This window comes from Lacerta agilis, chromosome 3 (assembly GCF_009819535.1).
Source record: "Lacerta agilis isolate rLacAgi1 chromosome 3, rLacAgi1.pri, whole genome shotgun sequence".
In the NCBI taxonomy this organism is placed as follows: Eukaryota; Metazoa; Chordata; class Lepidosauria; order Squamata; family Lacertidae; genus Lacerta; species Lacerta agilis.
In genome coordinates this window covers 17,556,325-17,579,127 of record NC_046314.1, presented here as the reverse complement: position 1 = coordinate 17,579,127, position 22,803 = coordinate 17,556,325, and the positions used below count along the sequence as shown (strand labels likewise).

General features: G+C 43.9%; 1 protein-coding gene across 2 annotated transcripts in view; it reads left to right on the top strand.

Moving 5' to 3' along the window:
* LDAH (lipid droplet associated hydrolase) overlaps positions 1-7,134 on the top strand; it is a 101,107-nt gene extending 93,973 nt beyond the window's left edge. For both annotated transcript variants that reach the window (XM_033142954.1, XM_033142955.1), the window contains one exon: positions 6,061-7,134. In XM_033142954.1, coding sequence (XP_032998845.1) covers positions 6,061-6,252 — 192 coding nt within the window. In that variant the 3' untranslated portion in view covers positions 6,253-7,134. The remainder of the gene's footprint in view (positions 1-6,060) is intronic.
* The last annotated feature ends 15,669 nt before the right edge of the window (positions 7,135-22,803 follow it).

Genomic DNA, 22,803 nt, shown 5'->3' with positions numbered 1-22,803 from the left:
TTCGGGTTTCTTCCTTTTTGGAAGAAAGCACCTTCCACCATCACCACCTCACCACAAAGAAGACCTGATCAATGGTCTCCAATGTAGCTCCGAAGTAGAGCTCATGGTCAGTATGCAGGCACTTGCGGGTTCGATCTCTGCCGTCTTCAGGTAATAGATGGCAAAAGATCCCTGTCTGGAATTCTGGAGAGCTATGGGCAGTACTGATATCAAGAGGCCAATAATAATTTAATAATAATAATATTTATTATTTATACCCCGCCCATCGGGCTGGGTTCCCCCAGGTACTTTTGGGCGGCTCCCAACAGAATATTAAAAACACGATAAAACATCAAACTTCCCTAAACAGGGTTGCCTTCAAATGTCTTCTAAAAGTCAGATAGTTGTTTATTTCCTTGACATCTGATGGGAGGGCGTTCCACAGGGCGGGCGCCACTACCAAGAAGGCCTGATTCCCTGAAACCTCACTTCTTGTAGTGAGGGAACTGCCAGAAGGCCCTCGGAGCTGGACCTCAGTGTCTGGGGCTGGACGATGGGGGTGGAGACATTCCTTCAGGTATACTGGGACAAGACCAATGGTCTTGAGTCAATATAAGGCAGCTTCTGGCATTCCCATGATGAGCAGATGTTGGAAGTGAGAAGGTAAAACCTCGCTGCATGTGTAGAAGCCCTTTATGTTCACGTTCAGCCTGTCTGTGAAACCCAGGATAATTGCTGCCAGACAGTGTAGAAAATATTGAGTTATATGGAGCAATGGTCTGATTCCGTATAAGGCAGCTTCCTGAATTTTGTAAGCAACTAAGGGGTTCTTCTCAATCACAACGGCTTTCATAAATCCATTTTGCAATGCAAAGACGTATTAGCTATTTATTTGTGTATTTCTCAAATTTATATACCACCCTTCAAGGATCTCAGCCAAAATGCCTTTGAAGAAGCCTCTCTCTCTCTCTCTCTCTCTCTCTCTCTCTCTCTCTCTCTCATTTCCTTCAAATTAACGTCACTCAGGTTTTTTAAAGCACGGGCTCATTTTGTTTAAACCAGCTTGAAGAAAATTGCAAACCAAAGCAGCCAAAACCAACCTTGAGCTGGTTTTATTGAAACAGCTGGCCTGGTGTTGCCCAGTTTTCTTGACCCAGTGTCCAAAGCTGTCTATAGCAGTTTAATAGTTATTGCCCTTGAAAGGTTCACAATCTGGATGGCAGCAGTACGGAAGACACCACAGATGCGGTCTCTCTGCCCACAGCCAGAGTAAATCACTTGCCTCCAGTTGTGGAAAATCTTTCAAACACGCCGCATGAAAAGGCCTGAAATGCTCTAAAGCAGCCAGGAACACCTTTTATTTTGGCAGCCCCCGTATGCTTTTTGGACTGCGTTCTGCTGAAGTTCAGAATGGAAGTTAGGAAAGCTGCACATGAGGGTTTTGACGCGCATAGCACTCAAGCATGTGCTCTGGCACATGCAGCAGTATCCGAAATTTCTGCGCCACATGCTCAAATTAGTCCTTCTGTGACATACACAAGATTTGAAAAGCAGCATTTGGAACACAAGGGGAGGCAGAAATCGAGCTCTTGGGAAATGGAAGAAAGTGGCTATTGTTGAGTTTACCCACCCCACCCCCTCAAAAAAAAGTGGTGGTTTTTATGTTTCTTGTAATTTCTTTTTTAATGTTGTGGTTTAAATGGATGTGACCACCTAGGGACCTTAGGTTGAAGGGCAAGTAATAAAGCAAAGTAATAAGTTTTCTCAGTCCTGCACTCTCTTCTTGCAGTGGCCAACCAGAGTCCAACAGAATCTGAGATTGCAAGCAGAACCTGAGAGCAACAATACTCTCTCCACCTGGTATTCTCAGCTATTGGAAAATCAGAAAGAGAGAAGTAGAGAGATAGACACAGCAAAAAAGGGGGAGGCTTTGCTGTAGTTAAAAAAGTATGTCCCAAGTTTGGAAATGTTGAGTGCAAAAACAAAAAACCCTTCTTTCCATACCACAGTTTCTATCTGAATCATCCAGCTACATATCATATTTTGAAATCCTCCTCCTCCTCCTCCTCCTCCTCCTCCTTTGGCAATCCCTCATAGCCAAGTAAGGTGGTCTTCCATAAAGATGGTTTTAAAAGTGAGTCTGTAAGTGACTGTGGAGGCCAATTCTTGTTCCACACGCCCTTCCACAGTGGGGACATAGGTTTCCAGGTGGGAGTTGATCACTACGAGGGTTTGCCAAGCGTGCGTTCCTCTTAGCGCGTTTCTCCCTTTCGTCCTGAGTTCAAGCGTCTTCAAAGCCCATGACACCTTTGGTAAAGGCTGTTGTCCAATTGGAGCACTCGCAGGCCAGTGTTTCCCAGTAGTCGGTGTTTATACAACGTTTTTTTAGATTTGCCTTGAGAGAGTCTTTGAACCTCTTTTGTTGACCACCAGCATTACGCTTTCCATTTTTAAGTTCGGAGTAGAGTAGTTGCTTTGGAAGACGATAACCGGGCATCCGCACAACATGACCAGTCCAACGAAGTTGATGTTGAAGAATCATTGCTTTGACACTGGTGATCTTTGCTTCTTCCAGTACACTGGCATTAGTTCACCTGCCTTCCCAGGTGATGTGTAAAAAATTTCAGAGACACCATTGATGGATTCTTTCGAGGAGTTGGCAACCACCCAGTAACAGGAGCCATCTAATCTAGTTGCCATGAGGCTTCCTGTCTGAACCAAGGACACTTAATTCTTAGGACTATGCTTGCCATACGTTGAAACGGTTGCTTTCTCTTTTCCACCTTGGATCTGTGGCAGACCGAATTGTTTTGTCAGTAACTTGCACTTTCTCGAGCTGTCGTAACTGTAGTGCCAGCCAGAATGAACTGCAGGAAAGCTTCATTATTTTCTTAGAAACTCTTTAAATGTAAACATCCTGTTGATAGCAATCTCTGATTCCTCTGGTCTTTTCACAGCATCTGCCATCATTGTGTATATCTGAATCCTCATGCCGTGTTTTATAGACATTGCATTTGATAACATGACCCAATGCCAAAAAGTGGGGGAGCATTGGAAAAAAATGGCAAAAAAATATAGATGGGAATAACTGGAATACAACAAGGCCTAAATTAAAAGCAATTTTCTGCTAGCTAATCTTTATCAGTAGCACTGAGGCATGAAGTGCTGTACAGACTGAAAATATGTCTGGCTATTATTATTCTTATAGTGAATTATGTATCCACATTGCTGGGTTTGTAGAGCTATTTACATACTTTCAAGATTTACAGTGCAATCTAAACCCAAGATCCATCAGGATTTTGAAAAGGCAGATCTAAATCAGTCCCAGGTAAGCCAGGGCTCAGTCAGTTTAGTTTAGTTTAGTTTTACTTGTTTCCCTGTTTTTAATCCTGTTTTTTATTCTGTGAACCGCCCTGGCATCTTAAGATGAAGGGTGGTATATAAAATCTTAATAAATAAATAAAGATAAAATAAGTCAGCACTGCACTCCCACATACTAGCTGAGATGCTGGTGAAATTTACGCTACTCAATAAGTCCCCCAAAAGGTGCAGGATTGGGCAAGGAAAGACTTGCACCTATTCCAAACCTCTTTTAGCTCAGTCACATGATCTGGCGACTTGGCATAACACCAGAAAAGGGTGGTTTAAGTCAAACTCTCTTTTAAATGCTTGTATTCCCTCTGTCGACGGGACCCAGGTGGCTTTGTGGGTTAAACCACAGAGTCTAGGGCTTGCTGATCAGAAGGTCGGCTGTTCGAATCCCTGCCATGGGGTGAGCTCCCGTTGCCCGGTCCCAGCTCCTGCCCACCTAGCAGTTCAAAAGCACGTCAAAGTGCAAGTAGATAAATAGGGACCACTCCAGCGGGGAAGGTAAATGGTGTTTTGGTTCGCCAGAAGCGGCTTTGTCATGCTGGCCACATGACCCGGAAGCTGTCTGCGGACAAACGCCGGCTCCCTCGGCCTATAGAGCGAGATGAGCACCGCAACCCCAGAGCCGGACACGACTGGACCTGATGGTGAGGGGTCCCTTTACCTTTACCTTTATTCCCTCTGTTAGTGTTAGGCCAGCTCAGGCAGCAGTGGCAGTAACTGAGCAGAGATTATAATAGGGGTAACTTCCACCCAGTGGCATAGCATGGGTTGCCAGGCATTTTCAATGGAGCCCAGCAACGGAAGCGAACCGGTGTACTGAGGCAGCACCGTGTGGTGAAATTTTGAGCCCCCTAACAATTTTGCACCCAGGGCAACCGCCGCTGTGACCGCCCGCCCCACCCCACCCCACGCTATGCCACTGCTTCCACCAGCTTAACTTTCTGCCTCCTCTACTTAGGATTGTTCTGCCCAGCTGCAGTCCTAGCCCTCTCTCACCTGGGAATAAGTCCTATTGAATTCAGTAGAACTTATTATATCTTGAGTAACCATGGTTAAGGTTAGAGCAGTGGTGGCCAAACTTGGCCCTCCAGCTGATTTGGGACTACAACTCCCATCATCCCTAGCTAACAGGACCAGTGGTCAGGGATGGTGGGAATTGTAGTCCCAAAACAGCTGGAGGGCCTAGTTTGGCCATCACTAGATTAGAGCCTTTGGTTCTATTATATGTTTCTTAGATTTATGGAGGGGCTGAGGAAAGTTTCTCTTTTTTTTAATAAAAATTTGTATTTGCGTTTTTACATACAATTCAAAAAGAAGAAGGAAAGGGGGCGGGGAGAGTAAAGTGAAAAAGAAACCATGACAAACTAAGGGCAAACAAACAGAACACATAAGGACATCCCTTCCTCTCCTTCTCTGGTATCTTTTGTTTTCCGCCTCTCCCGGCATACTCTTAAGTCACTAAATTCTACTCTTCTTACTCTTTGTCTCCTCCTTCCTCTTACGCTGCTGAACATTTTTCAAGTCCTGCTAATCTGTTCACTTGTTTATACCGATTTTTAAAACGCTCTACAAACATTTTCCAGTTTCCTCAGGACTCTGGTGGAAAAGGAAACCTCACCTCCCAACACGCTGCAGTCCCAACAAAAAGCCCCCCTGCTATTTTATTTTATCATTTCATTTATTTTAATTTTTAATAGCAATAGCAAACAACCTATGTAGCATCATATATGGTTGCGCCGAAAATGCCAAAGGGGAAGCACAGAAATATCCCAGTGTCCTTAGCTGGTTTTCTTGATGCAAATCCTATTAACTTCCCCCTTGTTGTGCTTTGGCATGCAGCCTTGCGGTCCAGCACAGCATGAAAGAACCACATACAGAAGCAGGCTCCTTCATGTGGATTTCCCTTGCTGAGAGCATAATTTTGCATGCGGGCTGGGCCCATATCCAGGTGCGAAGCACCCAGCAAAATCTCCATCTGCAGTGCAGGGTGTCGGGTAAAGGCAGGCAATCTTGTCTGTCCTACAATGCAGAGTTGCACCCAAACCTGCCATTCCAGGCTGCTGGCCCTGTGCAACATGAGTTTGTCTCCTGCCTTTGCTGAAAAGCGTTCTACGCATTTCATCTTCTTGATTTGAGAAATTTTGAGCATCATGATGCTACGGAATTCCTAGTATGCACGATGCTTTCTGATCTTCCCTGGTGTTGTTGTATAGGTCACTGTTGTGTCTGTTCATTAAACAGAAACCGAGGCTAAGGCAGTCCAATCACTCATAGAATCATAGAATGTTAGAGTTGGAAGGGACCATGAGGACCTCTACAATTGCAATACAATACAAGTGTGGCACTCAAATCGAAAGCACAACACTCAAAACGGAAGTGTGGCACTTAAATCGGAGCATGTTCGGCTTCCGAAAAAAGTTCGCAAACCGGAACACTTACTTGCAGGTTTGCAGTGTTTGGGTTCCAAGTTGTTTGAGTACCAAGGCATTTGAGAACCAAGGTACCACAGTACAGCCCAACATAGGGCTCGAACCCACAGTCCTGAGATTGAGAATCTCGTGCTCTACCAACTGAGCCATCACAGGGTGCCAAATTTCCATTTCCCATCTGACACTTAGATTTGTCTCTTGTCTTTTCTTCTTCTGATATATTTACTTGGTTTGTGTGTGGGGTTCCCCCACCCAATCCTATCTCTGTTTTGTTTTTCAGCTGACTTTTTATTATGGAAATCAAGACAGCTGGTGTCCTCGGCAATACTATGAAGAGATGAAGAGGGATTTCCCAGATGGAGACATCCGATTGTGTGAGAAAGGATTGAAACATGCTTTCGTCCTTGATTCCGGTGAGGAGATGGCTGCAGTGCTTGCAGACTGGGTGCAAGATGATCTGGCTAGGCTGTAAACGGGGGTGAAGCAAGTAGCAACAGGGTGGGAAGTATTTTAACTGTTTTATGGGTGTGTGGTTATACTTGAAAAAGTTTGCTCCTCATTATGTTTCTATGTTGCAGCTGGTTTCCTCTAAAAGAATGTGCCACAAAGTAACTTTGTGGCCCAAAAGGTAGTCCCATTGACCCTCTGAATGCCAAAGGAGTGGTTGTAAGTGCCTCGATTGGATTTTGTCAAATGCAAAACAATACTGTAAACAAGGGTATGCTACCGGCCTTGGCTTCTGAACACTAAACTAGCATGAGATAAATCACTGCTACCAGTTGGGAGCAATCCCCTCAGTGAAAGGAGTGGTTGAGGTTGAGTTTCCGAGATGCATATGCAATAATGATTTTTTCCCCCAAACCTCAAAAGATTTGAGTGAGAAAGTCAAGGCAGGTCAAGCATCACAAACAGAGCTTTCACGTCCCCTTAAATGCAATACTGTACTGTGAATGTATGTGTTCAGGGGCAAATCACTGAGGGTGAGATGTCACAATGCATGTGTGAATCTGCCCTAAGATCAGAATGTTGAAATACTTCAGTATGGTGTAGCAAAATACTGATAAAGCTAATCATTTGCTGGTCACAGCACCAAGCTCTAAATTCCTTATTATCTCACGTTTTAAAAAATTATTCTCAAAGAATGCCAGGGAGATTATTTTTTGTGCAAATACTTACTTGAAAAAAAAATTGTATAAAATTTTAAAAGAAGCATGGAGAAAAAATTTAATACATGAATATCTGAAACAGTTCTGAGTACATATAAGCCACAAATTACTGGGTTGTTGTTGTTGTTGTTGTTGTTGTTTTAGTCTGCTAATTCCATTCCAAACTCTTTCCTATCAATTCCACTTTTTAAAATGCAGGTAGGTAGCTGTGTTGGTCTGCCATAGTTGAAACAAAATAAAAAATTCCTTCCAATAGCACCTTAAAGACCAACTAAGTTTGTTATTGGTATGAGCTTTCATGTGCATGCACACAAAAGCTCATACCAAGAACAAACTTAGTTGGTCTTTAAGGTGCTACTGGAAGGAATTTTTTATTTTGTTTCGACTTTTTAAAATATTCACTTTTCAGGAGACCCAAGAAAGAAAATTAACTGGGTGAGAGAATAAGCCTTCTAAACTGCCCTCAATTCTTAAGGGCCTCTTCTCTTTCAGCAGGTGGTTACAAACATAAAGCGCGTTTAGTGGCACAAGGTTTTTCACAGAGGCCAGGGTTGAATTTTTATGAAGTATTTGCCCCGGCAGCCAGAAGTGAAAGTGTTCAGTTAATGCTTTCAATAGCAGCTAAACGCAAGCTCAGGGTTAATCATTTTGACATTCAAACTGCTTATTTACATGCAAAATTAACTGAAGATATTTATTTGGCCAAACCACCTGGCTTTGAGACCGGAAATAACAGAGTGCTAAAATTACATAAGGCTCTGTATGGTGTAAGGCAATCAGCAAGAAACTGGAACAAGTGTTTAGATGAAGTTTTAGTTTCACTTGGATTCCAACGTAGTGTGCCTGATAATTGTGTTTATGTTCGTGGGTCTGGTGATAAACAGGAATTCTGTGTGATATACGTTGATGATTTGTTACAGACAGACAGACCAAAACATTTGCAACACAATTGTCCAGGAAATTCAAGGTAAAAGACCGTGGTCCAGTTAGATTTTATTTGGGTTTGGAAGTGTGCTGGGCGAAGGATGGCAGCTGTTTGCTCAGTCAAAAGAGCAAGGTCAAACAACTGCTAGCTGCTTATGGTATGCAAGATTGCAGGGGAGTAGCAACTCCTGTGGAGCCAGGATTTATTAAATCCTTGCATGCTGATGAAAGTCTGGGATTTGAACATCCAGAATTGTACCAATCTGCCATTGGAAGTTTGCTGTACTTAGCACAACGGAGCAGGCCGGACATCAGCTATGCTATTGGCATACTTAGCAGGCAGGTGTCTAAGCCATCACTTGGTACCTGGAAAGCTGTAAAACATGTATTAAGATACCTTAAACAAACTGTTGACCATGTTTTACAACTCAGCTTGGCAGGAGAAAAATTACTGCAATGTTATTCAGACAGTGACTGGACTAATTTGCCAGATCGTAAATTAGTCACTGGGCTGGTGATAATGTTTGGATAAGCCTTAATAGGCTGGAAGTCCAGAAAACAAAGTATAGTAAGCATCTCATCAACGGAAGCTGAATACACAGTGAACTCTGTAATGAGTTGTTATATTTCAAACAGTTGTTAACTGATCTGAACATAAAATGTGATATGCCAATACAAGTATGTATTGATAATCAAGCCTGTATTACATTAAGTAAGTAACACTGAGCAATTTAAATCAAAATCAAAACATGTTTCGGTGAAATATCAAAATGTAAGATGCAACGTACAGAGAAATGTGATTATGTGTACATATGTGTCAAGTGACCAGAATGTTGCTGATGTAATGACAAAATCTCTGACATGTGTAAAAAACAAACGGATCTGCTCAGGTGTTAATTGTTTCAGTGGTAGCTGTAGGGGGTGTTGGAGTTTTAGAAGTGCCTACGTGCAGAATTGCAGCTACTCACATCAAGCAATTCAGAGTTGGCTGACGGCCAAGAAGAAAAAACTCTCTCTCTGCCTGGTAACATGGGCCTCAGTGACAGCCTGGTAATTGGTTGAGAGTTCCATAAAACAAGAGTAACCATGTGTTCAGTGTGGTAGTTTTTAGTTGATAATGGGTGGAGTAGGTTGTATGGAGAGAGAGAGAGATAGTGAGAGGAAAGGTTTCATTTATGCTTTGTTATTTTCCTAAGATCCAAGTCTGTATATAGTAACGTGGAGAAGCTGATCTATATAAATAAAGCTGTACATAGTTATCCAGTTACTAGTGGCAGTGAGTTCCTGCGTCATACTTTTTTATCGACACCTTGCAACCAAAAGCTTCCTTGAAGAACTGCGTGCACTCTGCTGTGTTCAACTAATTCTAGTTGGCAGACATCAATTGTCCTAACACAATTTCGCATCAGCAGCGGCACTCAAAATGGCAGGCAGTGACGTCACGAGCCCAAAATCCTGTGTGTAGAAGAAAGGAGACATCTCTGTAGGCACACATAGTGATTCGACCCATGACCATTCATCTCATGCCCCATTTCCAGCTATCGTCGTGCCACTTCACAACGGTGCGAGAGGGCCCAGTGGTGCGGCACTAGTCAAGTCTCGACAATACTGAGCCAAATGGTCTGACTTTGTGTGCAAGCGTCAGGAAGAGGATTAAGGGGGTTCCTTGTCCCTTTGTACCAGTGCTGGAATATTTATGGTGATTACTTGCACCCGTGCTTCACGGGGACATAATGTTGGACCAGGTAGTTCACTTGCTGTCTTAAATGTTCTCATTCAAGTCTGTAAATAATTGTTGCTTGTGCCAGATAAGAAGGCTGTGCTCGGAGGGAAAAACACCTACTGACTAATATATTGTTCTAATTTGAAGGAGGGTTCTTGGAATTTAAGTGTGTTGTTCTTCAGTGTACGAATTGACGTTTACACAGCTGCTTGCATTCCTACAATATTTCTGTGTGTCAGATGTAGTCGGCAGAGAAATATTTGTGTGTTCATAGTAACAGAGTTCCCTACCTACAGCACCAGAAGAGGGAAATCCAGCTCTTAAAATGTTTCGACAATAAGTTGAAAACATCCTGCCTACGTAGATTATGATTCCGGCATATTAAAGCAGGGAAATCTTGTCCTTTTGCAACATTGGCCAAGAAAGCCTTATGTGGCCAAGAAAGCCTTATGTGGCCAAGAAAGCCTTTGCTACAATCCCATCATCTCAGTGAGCTTAACTTGGAATAATTGCAGGATTTTAGCTATAAGCCTCTGTACATCTAGATTTCTAACTAATTTAATCATAGGAGTACTTCTGTTTTCTTGACATGAAGCACAGTATAATGGCGTGCTTACTGCGGATTGGCTTATTGAGATGATTCAAGTTACACGCATTGGATTGTTCATAGATTTAAGCCTGTTTTGCAAATTATACGCAAGAAATGCTAAATATTTGGTGCATATTCCACCCCTTGCGGCTGTCATTCATCAACAGTCCACCCTGTGTCCTATTCAGTGGGTTTTTTTCTGGGGGGACGCATACTCCTAAACCAGGGGTCAGCAAACTTTTTCAGCAGGGGGACGGTCAACTGTCAACTCAGACCTTGTGGGGGGCTGGACTATATTTTGAAGGGGGGGAATGAACGAATTCCTATGTCCCACAAATAACCCAGAGATGCATTTTAAATAAAAGGACACATTCTACTCATGTAAAAACACACTGATTCCCGGACCGTCCGCAGGCCGGATTTAGAAGGTGATTGGGCTGGATCCGGCCCCCGGGCCTCTGTTTGCCTACCCATGGCCTAAACATTTTGTGAAGCTTTGTACTTTTGTCCATTTACTGTACTTATTTTTCCTGATTTGAACTACAAAATGGTGATTTTCTTGAGACAAAATGAGAGTACCCCAAACATTTTTTTAGGAGGGAAAAAAGCACCAGTCCTATTTATTTATTTTGAAGACAATTTTCGTTATTATGGAAATTGTTTAATAGTGGTTTTGAAAGAACATATAGTGCCCAGTAGGGGTTTTAGACATTAACTCTCCTAGCCCACTCACTTCCCCACAAATTCTGAGACTTTCGGAGAAACCAGTGAGATATCTCCTAGGTGACCAAGAAGCCATGTTATATGATGATGACAGTTGTATGGAAAGGGACCAGACCAATTCATGGAGGAATTTCTAACTCTCTACATCCAGAGGGAGTTTCCCAAGAGTGGTTTAGACCACAGCTCCACCTGCATCCCTAATGCAGAATATATGGAGCAAAAGGTAAAGGAATGTGGGTAGCGCTGTGGTCTAAACCACTGAGCCTCTTGGGCTTGCCGATCGGAAGATTGGCAGTTCGAATCCCCGTGACGGAGCGAGTTCCCGTTGCTCTGTCCCAGCTCCTGCCAACCAAGCAGTTTGAAAGCATGCCAGAGCAAGTAGATAAATAGGTACCACTGCGGTGGGAAGGTAGTGGTTTAGTCATGCTGGCCACATAACCTGGAAAGCTGTCTGTGGACAAACGCCGGCTCCCTCGGCCTGAAACTGAGATGAGCACTGTAACCCCATAGTCACCTTTGACTGGACTTAACCGTCCAGGGGTCTTTTACCTTACCTTTACCTATATGGAGCAGAATATCACATGTGTATAAGTGGAATGCTGGTGAGAAAATGCCATTGTATTTAAGGATAATAATAATAATAATAATAAATGGTTGGTGTTCAGTAGTAGCCTTATAATAAGGCATGATAAATATTTAACTTTGTCTGTTGACTTTATGATTCGAGGGATGGGTTTCTCCTTGTTGTATATTGTACCAAAGTGCTTGCAAATACTCTTTCATATTACTGTGAAGTCTTAATAAATATTAACAGTTAAAATCAAGAACTAATAAAAACATTGGATAATTATAGACTGGCGGGGGTTCCTGGATTTTTGTGTTTTTGTTTTTTTCATTCTGACTGGTGCATTCCAAAAAAAAGCCATCTGCAAAGTTATTCAGTTATTGAAATGGTCACAGTCTGAGAAATAACATCCTGAACATGCCTAATCTCAAAAAAATAAACAGGCTCAGGCCTAGCCTGACTTGGGTGGGTTGAAGGAAATCCCCCATTAGACATCTGAATCTTACGTAGGAAACTAAAACTAGTTTGTTGGATCATAGAATTGCTGAGTTGGAAGAGACCCTGAGGAGCATCTGCCCCACACGGGGTTTGAACCTGCAACCTTACAGCATCATCAGCCCCATGCTCTAACCAATTGAGATAACTTAGCATCTTCTGAAGTTCATTTGAAAAGTGCCCTCTGCTCATGCCATAGCTACGGAGCTATCTTCTCACTTTCCATTTCCGGTAAATGGTCTCGTGGGCTTTTATATTGCTTCAGAAACCTGTTTCAGCACATGAGACGGTGGGATAAAAGTAGTTTGTGGATACACCCTGACAATTTCAGTGGTTTTAAAACCAGCATTGCTCAATCCAATTTCTTTCTGGTATGTCAGTGATGAGGAACCTGTGGTCCTCCAGATGCTTTTTGGACTACAAATCCCATCAGCCTCAGACAACATGGCCAATGGACTGGGATTATGGGAGTGGTAGTCAAACGATACCTGGAGGGTTGTGGAGAAAGCATAAAGTGCCTCCAATTATGTCACAGAAGGGAGGACTATGTAACCCTATGATATACTGTCCATTCCATAGATTAGCTCTCTTGTTAGAATGGATCTTATTCTTCATCCTTCCCTCCAAGCACATTTAAGGGACAGTATCTTCAGACTTTATACATGGGACGCAGGTGGCGCTTTGGGTTAAACCACAGAGCCTAGGGCTTGCTGATCAGAAGGTTGGCGGTTCGAATCCCCGCGACGGGGTGAGCTCCCGTTGCTTGGTCCCTGCTCCTGCCAGCCTAGCAGTTCGAAAGCACATCAAAGTGCAAGTAGATAAATAGGTACCACTCCAGCAGGAAGGTAAACGGCGTTTCCGTGCACAGCTCTGGTTCACCAGAAGTGGCTTTGTTGTGCTGGCCACATGACCCGGAAGCTGTACGCCGGCTCCCTCGGCCAATAAAGCGAGATGAGTGCCACAACCCCAGAGTCGGACACGACTGGAGCTAATGGTCAGGGGTCCCTTTACCTTTTATCTTCAGACTTTACACCTGGTCTAGTTTCATGTCTAAACTCCTGGATGTTCCACCATGACCAGTGCTGGAAAAAGAGGTGCCTTGTTCTCTTATAATGGCAATGGCACCCACTTGAGAGATGCCAGAATCTGGCAAATTCTGGCTAGGGGGGAAAAAGCCCTGAGCATGACAGACACATGTGCAAAGAATTCACAGCTAAACTGAGTGATACTTTGGGGATCCTTTATGTGTAACATGATTTATTTTTTAAGTGTCCTATCTCACAGTTGTTGGAAGGATAAGCCCAACCAGCACCACACACACACACACACACACACACACACAAAAAGGAAAATAGTTTGCACATGAAAAGTGCAGTAAACATGGATAAATATTAAGAGGATTCTATTGGGAAAACTTAGCAATCAGTAAAACAAATTGCATTTCTAATTGGAAGAAAAATCAACTGCGCTGCTTCAGGTAATGGAGGGGGTCTAAAAAGGCAAATGAAGCACATATCAATAAAATATTTAATAAACTTATCTGTACAAAATATTTAAAAGGTTAATTAAGAGTATACAAGTTTGCTTATTTAACAAATATATACCACTATATATGTTCAAGAAAATATATATTGCTTGTTTACAGTTCATTTACAATCCAATATGTACAATCTATTTAAATTTTAGAATACATACACACAATGCATTTACACCATCACTTAACTTCTCTCTTCCATAGAACATTTCACACATTCAGACCCATATAAAAAAAATTGATCCAGGAAAAAAATAGGCTTTTAAAAAAAGGGGGGGGGAAGAAAAGACACACATGGAAATTCAGTAAATGATAGTTTCACCAGGAATGAAAAATAGGAAAGAGGGAGAAATAGTAAATTCTTTGTGGTTTTTCTACACATGAGAGAAGAAAATGTATAAATTAAAAATGTGGAGCGGTGGGCATGGAGCTCTCTTTTCTTGGTAAAATGGCAAACAGTGTTTTTGTTCTTCAGAGTGTGGTGGCAGTAAAAGCGTTTGCCTTAGCCAGTTGGAGAAATATTTTTCTGACAACGTTTCTCTAGGGGTCATTAAAAATATGGAGCAATGAGAATGCAGCCCGCTTCCTGCAAAAATGGAATCTAGTTTCTTGATAAGGGGGAAAGAAAAACACAAGGAACAACAGTCTCAACCTTGGCCGCAGTTTTCAGATCCGGATGCTAATGGCCTGGTTCCTAATACTGAGAGCTTCAGGGCCTCCTTGCCGATGGCTTGACTTCCAAACATGCTTAGCCCTTTGCGCAGATATTCCGGTGAACAGTAGCTGCACTCGCTACGGAAAGAAACCCTCAAACGTATAAAAAAGATACTGGAGAAAATGCTGATTAAAAGCCAGGAGGGTTGCCAAAAAAACTCTGCAACAGAAGTTCTTGACTGAGGAGGCATTCCTGAGGTCTGACCACGGTTATAGTTAAAACTTTTTGGAACCCAACAATGTGAAAAATGTCAAGATGTGCAACACTATTTTTAATTCTAGATATTTTTCACCCTCTCCCCCTCTGGTCATGTTTTGAAATGAGCTGCATTCATGGGACCTGATTCCAATCTCACAGTAAATCAGCCGTATCTCCAGCAAAGTCAATGAAATTATGCCGGATTCCAACCACCGGGATGGGGAGCAGAGGGGGTCACGTGTATCTATAAGTCTGCTTGCATTTGTACCTACTTTATTAGACTGCAGCATGTTTAGCAGATTTTTCCTTCTTTTACCTTTAAAATGTCTAGGGGCTCCAGGGCATTAGTAAAAGAAAGCGTCTTAAATGCGTTACAACACTGTGGCACCAGATGGCGCTATGGAGTTCCCGTCTTTCGGCAATGCGATTTCCCATTTTGAGGTTTACAACGCCTTTTCCTGAAATGTTTTGGGGTTTTTTTAAGTGCCTAGATCCAGCCTAACGCTTGTTGCAAAAGCAAGATCACAGATGGCTTTGCAAAACACCTAGGCTACCATACTGTTGTTTCTTTAGCTTCAGAATGGCTTCTGTCGGTATGTCCAAGGAGCCTGCGCCATGTGACACTTTAAATGGCAAGCCGCAGGTTACTGCTTTTCAAAAACCAAATGCCCAGTATGTGCATGCATGCATGCTTCATCAGCTGCATGTTTCGCTAGACTGCAATCGCAGTCCTTCTTAACATTAGGTGATTCCCATTCATCTCAATGGGAGCAATCGAAAGAGGAAAGTGTAGCACAGCTGAGTTCAGGGGTGCCAACTTGAATAAAATATTGGAGGGGGCAGGTAAGCCCCGCCCGACAATCGATCACATGACATGATGCAGGCACACAATTTGAATGGCAATGTCCATCAACTTTGGGGTGTCCCAACCCCCTCAAATATTTGCTGGGGGGGGGGAACCGAAGGAACCTTGGCCCTAGGAGTTGGCTCCTATGACTGAGTTCCACCGATTTCAATAGGACAGAGGACTTCTGAACATGAAACATTGCATAAAAACCTGTTCATCATAGATGAGGCTAAATCGCAACCTGTAAATCTGCAGTGACACACAACATTCTATTGTGCAGGAAATGCATAGTGTGTGGGGCAGCCTCTACATATAAACCGAACTTTCTCCAGGCCTCTGTTGTGAGAGCAGAGCTTTGCAGGTTGTGAGCACATTGATATACACTCGGAAAAGCCCTGGCCACTTTAGAACTTAGTGCCCTACAACAGAAGTTGGCTTTTGACTGCAAAAATTTTTAAGCTAGCCTCCTCCAACCAGGTGTGCTCCAGCTGTTTAGGACTGCAATGACAGTCCCAAACAACATTAAGTGTCTTGGCAAAATGTAACGCTTCTCATGTTCCATTCCTGTTCTTCAGAACAGAATTACCGGTACCCTAAAATTCTTTTTCCTGTTAGGAACATCTCCTCCATTGCCATCTCAGCAGCATGCTGCTCTCTTAATATTTCCTCCTGGGCTGTCGTGCCCTTTTCTAAAACACACACACGCAAGACACCAAGTTCTAGCTCTTTCCGCACTTTCCCTCTCTCAGTCAGATCACTCGGATCCACCCTCAGCTTTGCTGAATTAGGATCAGTTTCTTAGATACGGAACACGCTGCTTTTATCCCTGCAAAGAAGCACTGTATCATTCGAAATGCTGATAACAAACTTCTAAAAATTATACAGAAATATGAACTGTTATTCTAAATGCACTCACAGTGGAGGGATCCATTTGTAAAAGGTTTGCATGACTTTGCTAGTGGAAGCTCATTGGAAAAAGGTATCCCCTATCTTCTATATCATTCCCTGGGACCAACTGACCAACATCAAACAAATTGACTAGATGTCCATTCCAGTGCTGGATTCAAACTATAACTAAAATCCTCTCCTCTCCCCCAAATTTGAAGTGTGCACAGGCTTTCTGTCTGCCTCCTCCCTCATGCCTAGTGTGGAACAAAATTCCTATCTGAAAAACTAACAGTTTCTGGACACCATAAATTTGATGACAAAATATCACTTTGAGGGAGTAGCACTAGGCCTTGGGCTTTACTGTATACCTCCATGTGTCTTACCTCCAAAAGGGAGAACAATATATTAGTTACAGTGTTTAGAAACTCACATATAAGCTAGACGCTGAATGGCTCCTTAAACCAAGGTTGCAGTCGCCAAAAAAAGGAATGCCTAGTTGCTGTTTCTGGGCCAGACGGCTCAAAGGTCGTATTTTTCAATACAACGTTTTGGTTCCTGAAATTCGTTCTGATTGTGCAGATAAAATATAACGGATAGAATTCTACAGGATGTGTTGCTAGTGTGTGAAAGCAGACAAGATCCAAGGATCCCCAGGCATGCATCTCTAGATGGTGCCATCCTGACACCCAGGCATCTTCACTCGGTCACAGGTGGCCGATATAGCCAGGTATAAAATGCGCCTGGCGAATTTCCAAGATGCAAGTAATAAATGGCCATGTTAGCATCCATATTCTCCATTCAGAATTCTTTGCTACGCAAGGGTTTGGTGAGAACAAAAAACTTCCATGCAGGCCTGGAGTGAAAAGAAGAACGTGAAAGAAAAGCGCCCACACATCGACCCATGAGGTAAAGTGAGGTGACCGCTTCAGGCGGCAGGATGCACAGGGGCAGCACATCCTGTAGGGATCCTGATGTAGACCATTACTCCCTCCTTGTTCCTGAAGCAAGTCTTCACTCACCCTTTCTTACCTGGTGGGAAGGAGGCACCATGTTGTGGTTTGCCTCAGGCGCCAAAATTTCTTGGGCCGGCCCTGCCCAGATCCAAGGCAGGTGAGTGTGCATCAAATAAGGGACGCACATGCAAATATGCACACATCAGGGCTTGCTTCTCTATGTTAATCAACATAGCTGGGTTTGATTTTGTAATCCAGTTTCAGATTACTGTCAGGGAAAGTTTGCAGTGGGCCAGCCCAGGTAAAATTCTGAAGGTGCCTATTATGTTTCTGCTCCTGAACGTGCATCTGGGTTGGTGAAAGTTGCCACTTTTCCTGGGAAGGAGCTGCAGTGATTGAATAAGCTTCGCCTGTTCAAGTTACGCTAGCCGTGCTGCCAGGTTGCAACCTCAATAGCAGGTGTCGCCATGACCCTCTAGGATAGCTCAGGCAGTATAGAGCGTGAGATTCTTAAACTCAGGGTCGTGGGTTTGAGCCCCACATTGGGCAAAAGATTCCTGCACTGCAGGAGGTTGGACATGTCCTCTTTTTTTGCTCTTCAAAATGGCCACCCTAGATGTCCATTGTGGCCCCTTCCAACTCTACAATTCTATGACACCCCCCCCCCCAGGTCTTGTGATCTGGGGGATAGGCTGCATTCCTGAGTTCCTTCTAATTCTTGGATCCAACAGGGATTCAATTGCTGGAATAGCCAGGCAAGTTTCTGGGTAATGGACCAAGTATGGGTCATTAAGATAACAAAAGAAGTGGCCATACCTGATTTCTGCTTGAATCCAAGTGTGACTCTGGGAGAAGCAAGACCTTCTCGGGTGTTAGTGCTGTGAGCTCCTCCCTTGTAGGCTCAGGTTGAAAAATGTGTAAATAAACCATATATTATAAAGACACCATAGACTCCACTGACCCTGCTGGGTTCCAAATAGTTTAACTATACAGTGGTAAAGGTAAAGGGACCCCTGACCATTAGGTCCAGTCGCGGACGACTCTGGGGTTGCGGCACTCATCTCGCTTTATTGGCCAAGGGAGCTGGCATACAGCTTCCAGGTCATGTGGCCAGCATGACTAAGCCGCTTCTAGCGAACCAGAGCAGCGCACGGAAACACCGTTTACCTTCCCGCCAGAGCGGTACCTATTTATCTACTTGCACTTTGAGGTGCTTTCGAACTGCTAGGTTGGCAGGTGCTGGGACCGAGCAATGGGAGCTCACCCCATCGCGGGGATTTGAACCGCCGACCTTCTGATCGACAAGCCCTAGGCTCAGTGGTTTAACCCACAGCGCCACCCGCGTCCCTGTACAGTGGTACCTCAGGTTAAGAACTTAATTCGTTCCAGAGGTCCGTTCTTAACCTGAAATGCTTTCGCTAATGGGGCGTGCTTGCGCTAATGGGGCCTCCTGCTGCCGCTGCGCTGCTGGTGCACAATTTCTGTTCTTATCCTGGGGCAAAGTTCTTAACCTGGAGCAACCACTTCCTGGTTAGCGGACTTTGTAACCCGAGGCGTCTGTAACCCGAGGTACCACTGTAACACAGAGTCTACAATTCTGTGATTCTATGTGCAAGCCTCAAAGAGAAAAACCATATTTGCTAGAAAAGTGCTAATTACAAGCCTTGAATCACCAAGACCTTAAGATGGCCCTTAGAGACACAGGCATGAGGCTTCCTTTCTTCATTGAGATGCCAGCTCCAGGCCTGTTAAGACAGAGATAACTCTTTGACTCCCATCAGCCCCCAACCAGCATGGACATTTATCAGAGATGGTGAGAATTTTAGCCCTTTTCCCAGGCTGCATGTTGAGAATTGTCCCTCCTTTGAAGTGAATGGCAACAGAGAGAGAGGGAGAAGTTCTAGACACGCAGCACAAAGCACAACGGATCTTCTTTCTATCTAGCACATTCCTATTCATTCTGCTCCAAAAAGTCCATTTTTTAAAATTTTCTGTAAACAGTAAAAATGCTTACTCGTTCACCTAGAAGCAGAGGGCACCCAATGAAGTGAGCACGTCCCAGCTTTCGGATAAACTAAAAAGATTTTTAAGCTGCTCAGTGTTGAAACAGTGCATCTCTCTACCAACACAATTGACACAAGTGGGAAATAACACATGAGAAGCTAATGTATACCAAATCAGACCAGAGTCTTTCATTTAAAATATGTTCATGATTAAACCGACACAACCATCCAGGCATTACTTGCTCTGGGTGGGAGAGCATGTTTGGTCACTGGTAACCTTTATGTATAAGCAGGAGATGATAACCAATGGACCCGCTAGGACTCAGAGCCAAAGCCATTTACTTGGGGAATCTTCCAGGTCTCTTACCTAAACACCTTGTTTGTTTGTTTGTTTGTTTGTTTGTTTGTTTGTTTGTATTTAGGAAGAGTTGGCCACTAGGCTTAAAGGCTATTTGGGCTATCTAAAGCATTCTTCTTAACAGCAAGGCAATAAACGTAGCCATGTATGTGAGCTTTCTACTACATCTATATCAACAGATATAGACAACAGACAAAAGTTGTTTCCTAGCATGCCATTATACTCTAGCACATTGATCTTTAGCTGCTGGCTTGGGACCCACTACCAATAATAATTAATAATTAATTAATTAATTAATTATACCCCACCTTCTGGCTGGGTTTCCTCAGCTACTCTACCAAGTTGCAGCCTGATCTAAGGTGGGTCAGAACACCAACACTACCAGCATACAAACAGCGTTCGAAATTAACCGGGCTCCAGGTGTATTTTTGCACCTGACTAGTGACCAAGTGAAGATGCCTGGGTGCCAGGATGGTGCCAGACATCTCCATCAGGAGGTGCATGCCTGGGGATCATTGGTTCTGGACTGTTTTCACCCACTAATGCCTCATTTTGCAGAATTCTATCCGTTATATTTTATCCACCCAACTGGAATGAATTTCAGGAGCCAAAATGCTTTTTTCTGTGCAGCCTGAGTAGGAGCGGTGAACAGCGTCATAGTGAATTGTTGTAGCTTGTCTTCACTTACCCCACCCGACTGCCCCGCTCACCGTTGTGAAAAATATTCCTACATTATGAATGGTCTGTGTCACCATTGAGAAAAAGAGGTCGGAATAGGCCAATATATATGTGGACTGTCCCTGGATCAAGTGACTTTTCTTCTTTAAGCTGTCAGAGCTCTTAACCTGACTCAAGGTTGTCATCTGAATTGTTTAACTGATAAATCACAGCCAGTCAATCCTTTGAAAAATAAGACTTTCCCAGAAACGGAAACTTGGCATTCCATTTTGGCGACTGCAACCTTGGTTTAAGGTGCCATTTGGCCATTAGATTAAATGTCTGAGTTTCTAACACGGCATACAATTATATATGGTTTTATACAGAACAGGTCTCAAATTCATGTTTGAGTTAAAGCCGGATTCTGGGTCTTTTGAAGAACTGAAGACTGCTGCTCTAGCATAACCAAGAAACAGAAAACCAAGATGAGGCCAGTTATACAATTAGGTTTTGTCAACATCAGGGAAAGAGGGATTTCTTATGGCAGGAATGGGGAACTTGTGGCTGGTCAGATGTTGCTACAACATTTTCCATCGCCCCTGGCCTTTAGCCATGCTGGCTGGGACTGATGGGAGTCCAATATCATCTGGAGGGGCCCAGGCCAACATCTGGAGTCCTCGGCCCCAAATGCTGTTTAACCTGCTCCCATCTGCAGGCCAGTGATTCGTAAAGAAACATCTGACAGGGCTAAACAGGAGTTTAGAGCAGGAACGGTCAGCTAGCATCCTGTGAACACAATCTAGCCCATGCTCTTGCCCATGGAAGCCTTACCTACCTAGACTGAGAGCTATTGGTACAAAGACATGATAACATATATCACTTATGAAAAAGCAGGAAAATGTCTTCCAAGCTGAGAGAGTGAGATGGGCAGACAAAAGATTCTACATTTGCTGTCTTCGCATTTTGTGAGTCATTCTCCGGGCATGGTTGAAGGCTGAGAACACGCGCTCCATTAACTGTCAAACCCTCGTTGACAAGTAGCAGCTTTATATCTAACAGGGAATAAGGGGTGTATTCACAATTCACTTCCAGGCCAGGACAACCATCAGAGAAGCCCTGAGAATTCAGAAACTGGCCACCCACCAAGCGTGGCTAGTGGATTTTCATCTCCAAATAAGCCCTATGAAAATCCACCAGGGTTCGGGGGGGGGGAGCAAGTATTTGTTGATTAGCAACACATGATCCTATGCATGTTGACTCAGAAATCCCAAGGAATTCAATGGCACTTACTCCCAGGCAATTATGCGCACACAACAATGTCAGTCCTACACGGCAATACGAAATGTGTGTACAGTGGTACCATGGTTGTCCAATTTAATCCATTCTGGGAGTCCGTTTGACTCCTGCAACTGTTCAAAAACCAAGGCGCAGCTTCCAATCGGCTGCAGGAGCGTCCTGCACTCAAGAGGAAGCTGCGGAAGCCACACTGGACGTTCAGCTTCCAAAAAACGTTCACAAACATGGCGTGGTTGGTGGGCTCCAGGTGCGAGCGCAGAGGGAAGTCGCACACTTCCGAGTTTGCGGCGTCCAGGAGCCAATTTGTTTGGGGTCCAAGCCGTTCGACAATCAAGGTACCACGGTACTAATTTCAGTGGGATTTGCCTCCATGTTAGCATTCAAGGTTTCACCAGAGAGCAGACTCCTCTGAACGCAGTGGGAATCACTTACTTCCTGGTGGTTATGCCTAAGATTGTGCTGCTAAACAACATACTGCCTGTTTCTTTGATATGCCACTAGAGGTAAGCAATCTTCCAAAAGAAAGAAAAGTCAAGGAATGTGGGGGGAGAGAGAGAGGGAAAGAGGGAAAAGAGAGATGCCACAAAGCAGTGGTGTCCAAACTGTATTCAGGGTCTCCTCAGAAACGTAATCAGGGATGGGTAATGGCAGACAAACCGCTTTGAAAGACGGCTGGTCCACCACTCTAAATCTTCCCCCATAACATGCAGCCCCAGAGAGATGTTTGGTGGGTTGCAGGCCTCTGTTCACACAGGGAACTGGTGGGGTATTTAAGCGGCCTACGCACTGACTATTGAGAACTGTGTGCCGCCTAGACTACAAAACTCACAAAACAACACTCACAAAACAAAACAAAATCATGAGCAAAAGTGAATGTGAAATGGCTTCACTGGAGATAAAAAGCTTGAAAACCACCACTTCAGATTATTTACACACACACACACACACACACACACGCACACTCACACACACAACAGTACACCTCAGCTAACCTCCAAGACTGGTTGGCAAAGGTTTTCTCGAGACTGTCATCCCATTTCCTTCTCTTAAAGTGCCCATTTGGTGGGGTGCAGACTTACAGAAGGGTGCTAGGTCACTCACTCATTGTCTAGCAAACGAAGGTCACTAGCATCTGCAGAGGGAGGGAAGGAGGAAAAGAGAGAGGAAGCCTGCAAAATCCCCCCTTTTCCACATACCAGCGGTGCCAACTGGAACAAAATATTGGGGGGGGGGGGCAGGGAAGCTCCGCCCCGCATAATCGATCACATGATGATGGGCAGGCACACCATTTGAATGGCAATGCCCATCAACTTTGGGGAGGGGGCAGGCGCCCTCGAATATTATATGGGGAAGGGCCCTAGGAGATGGCTCCTCTTTGTGCCACACACG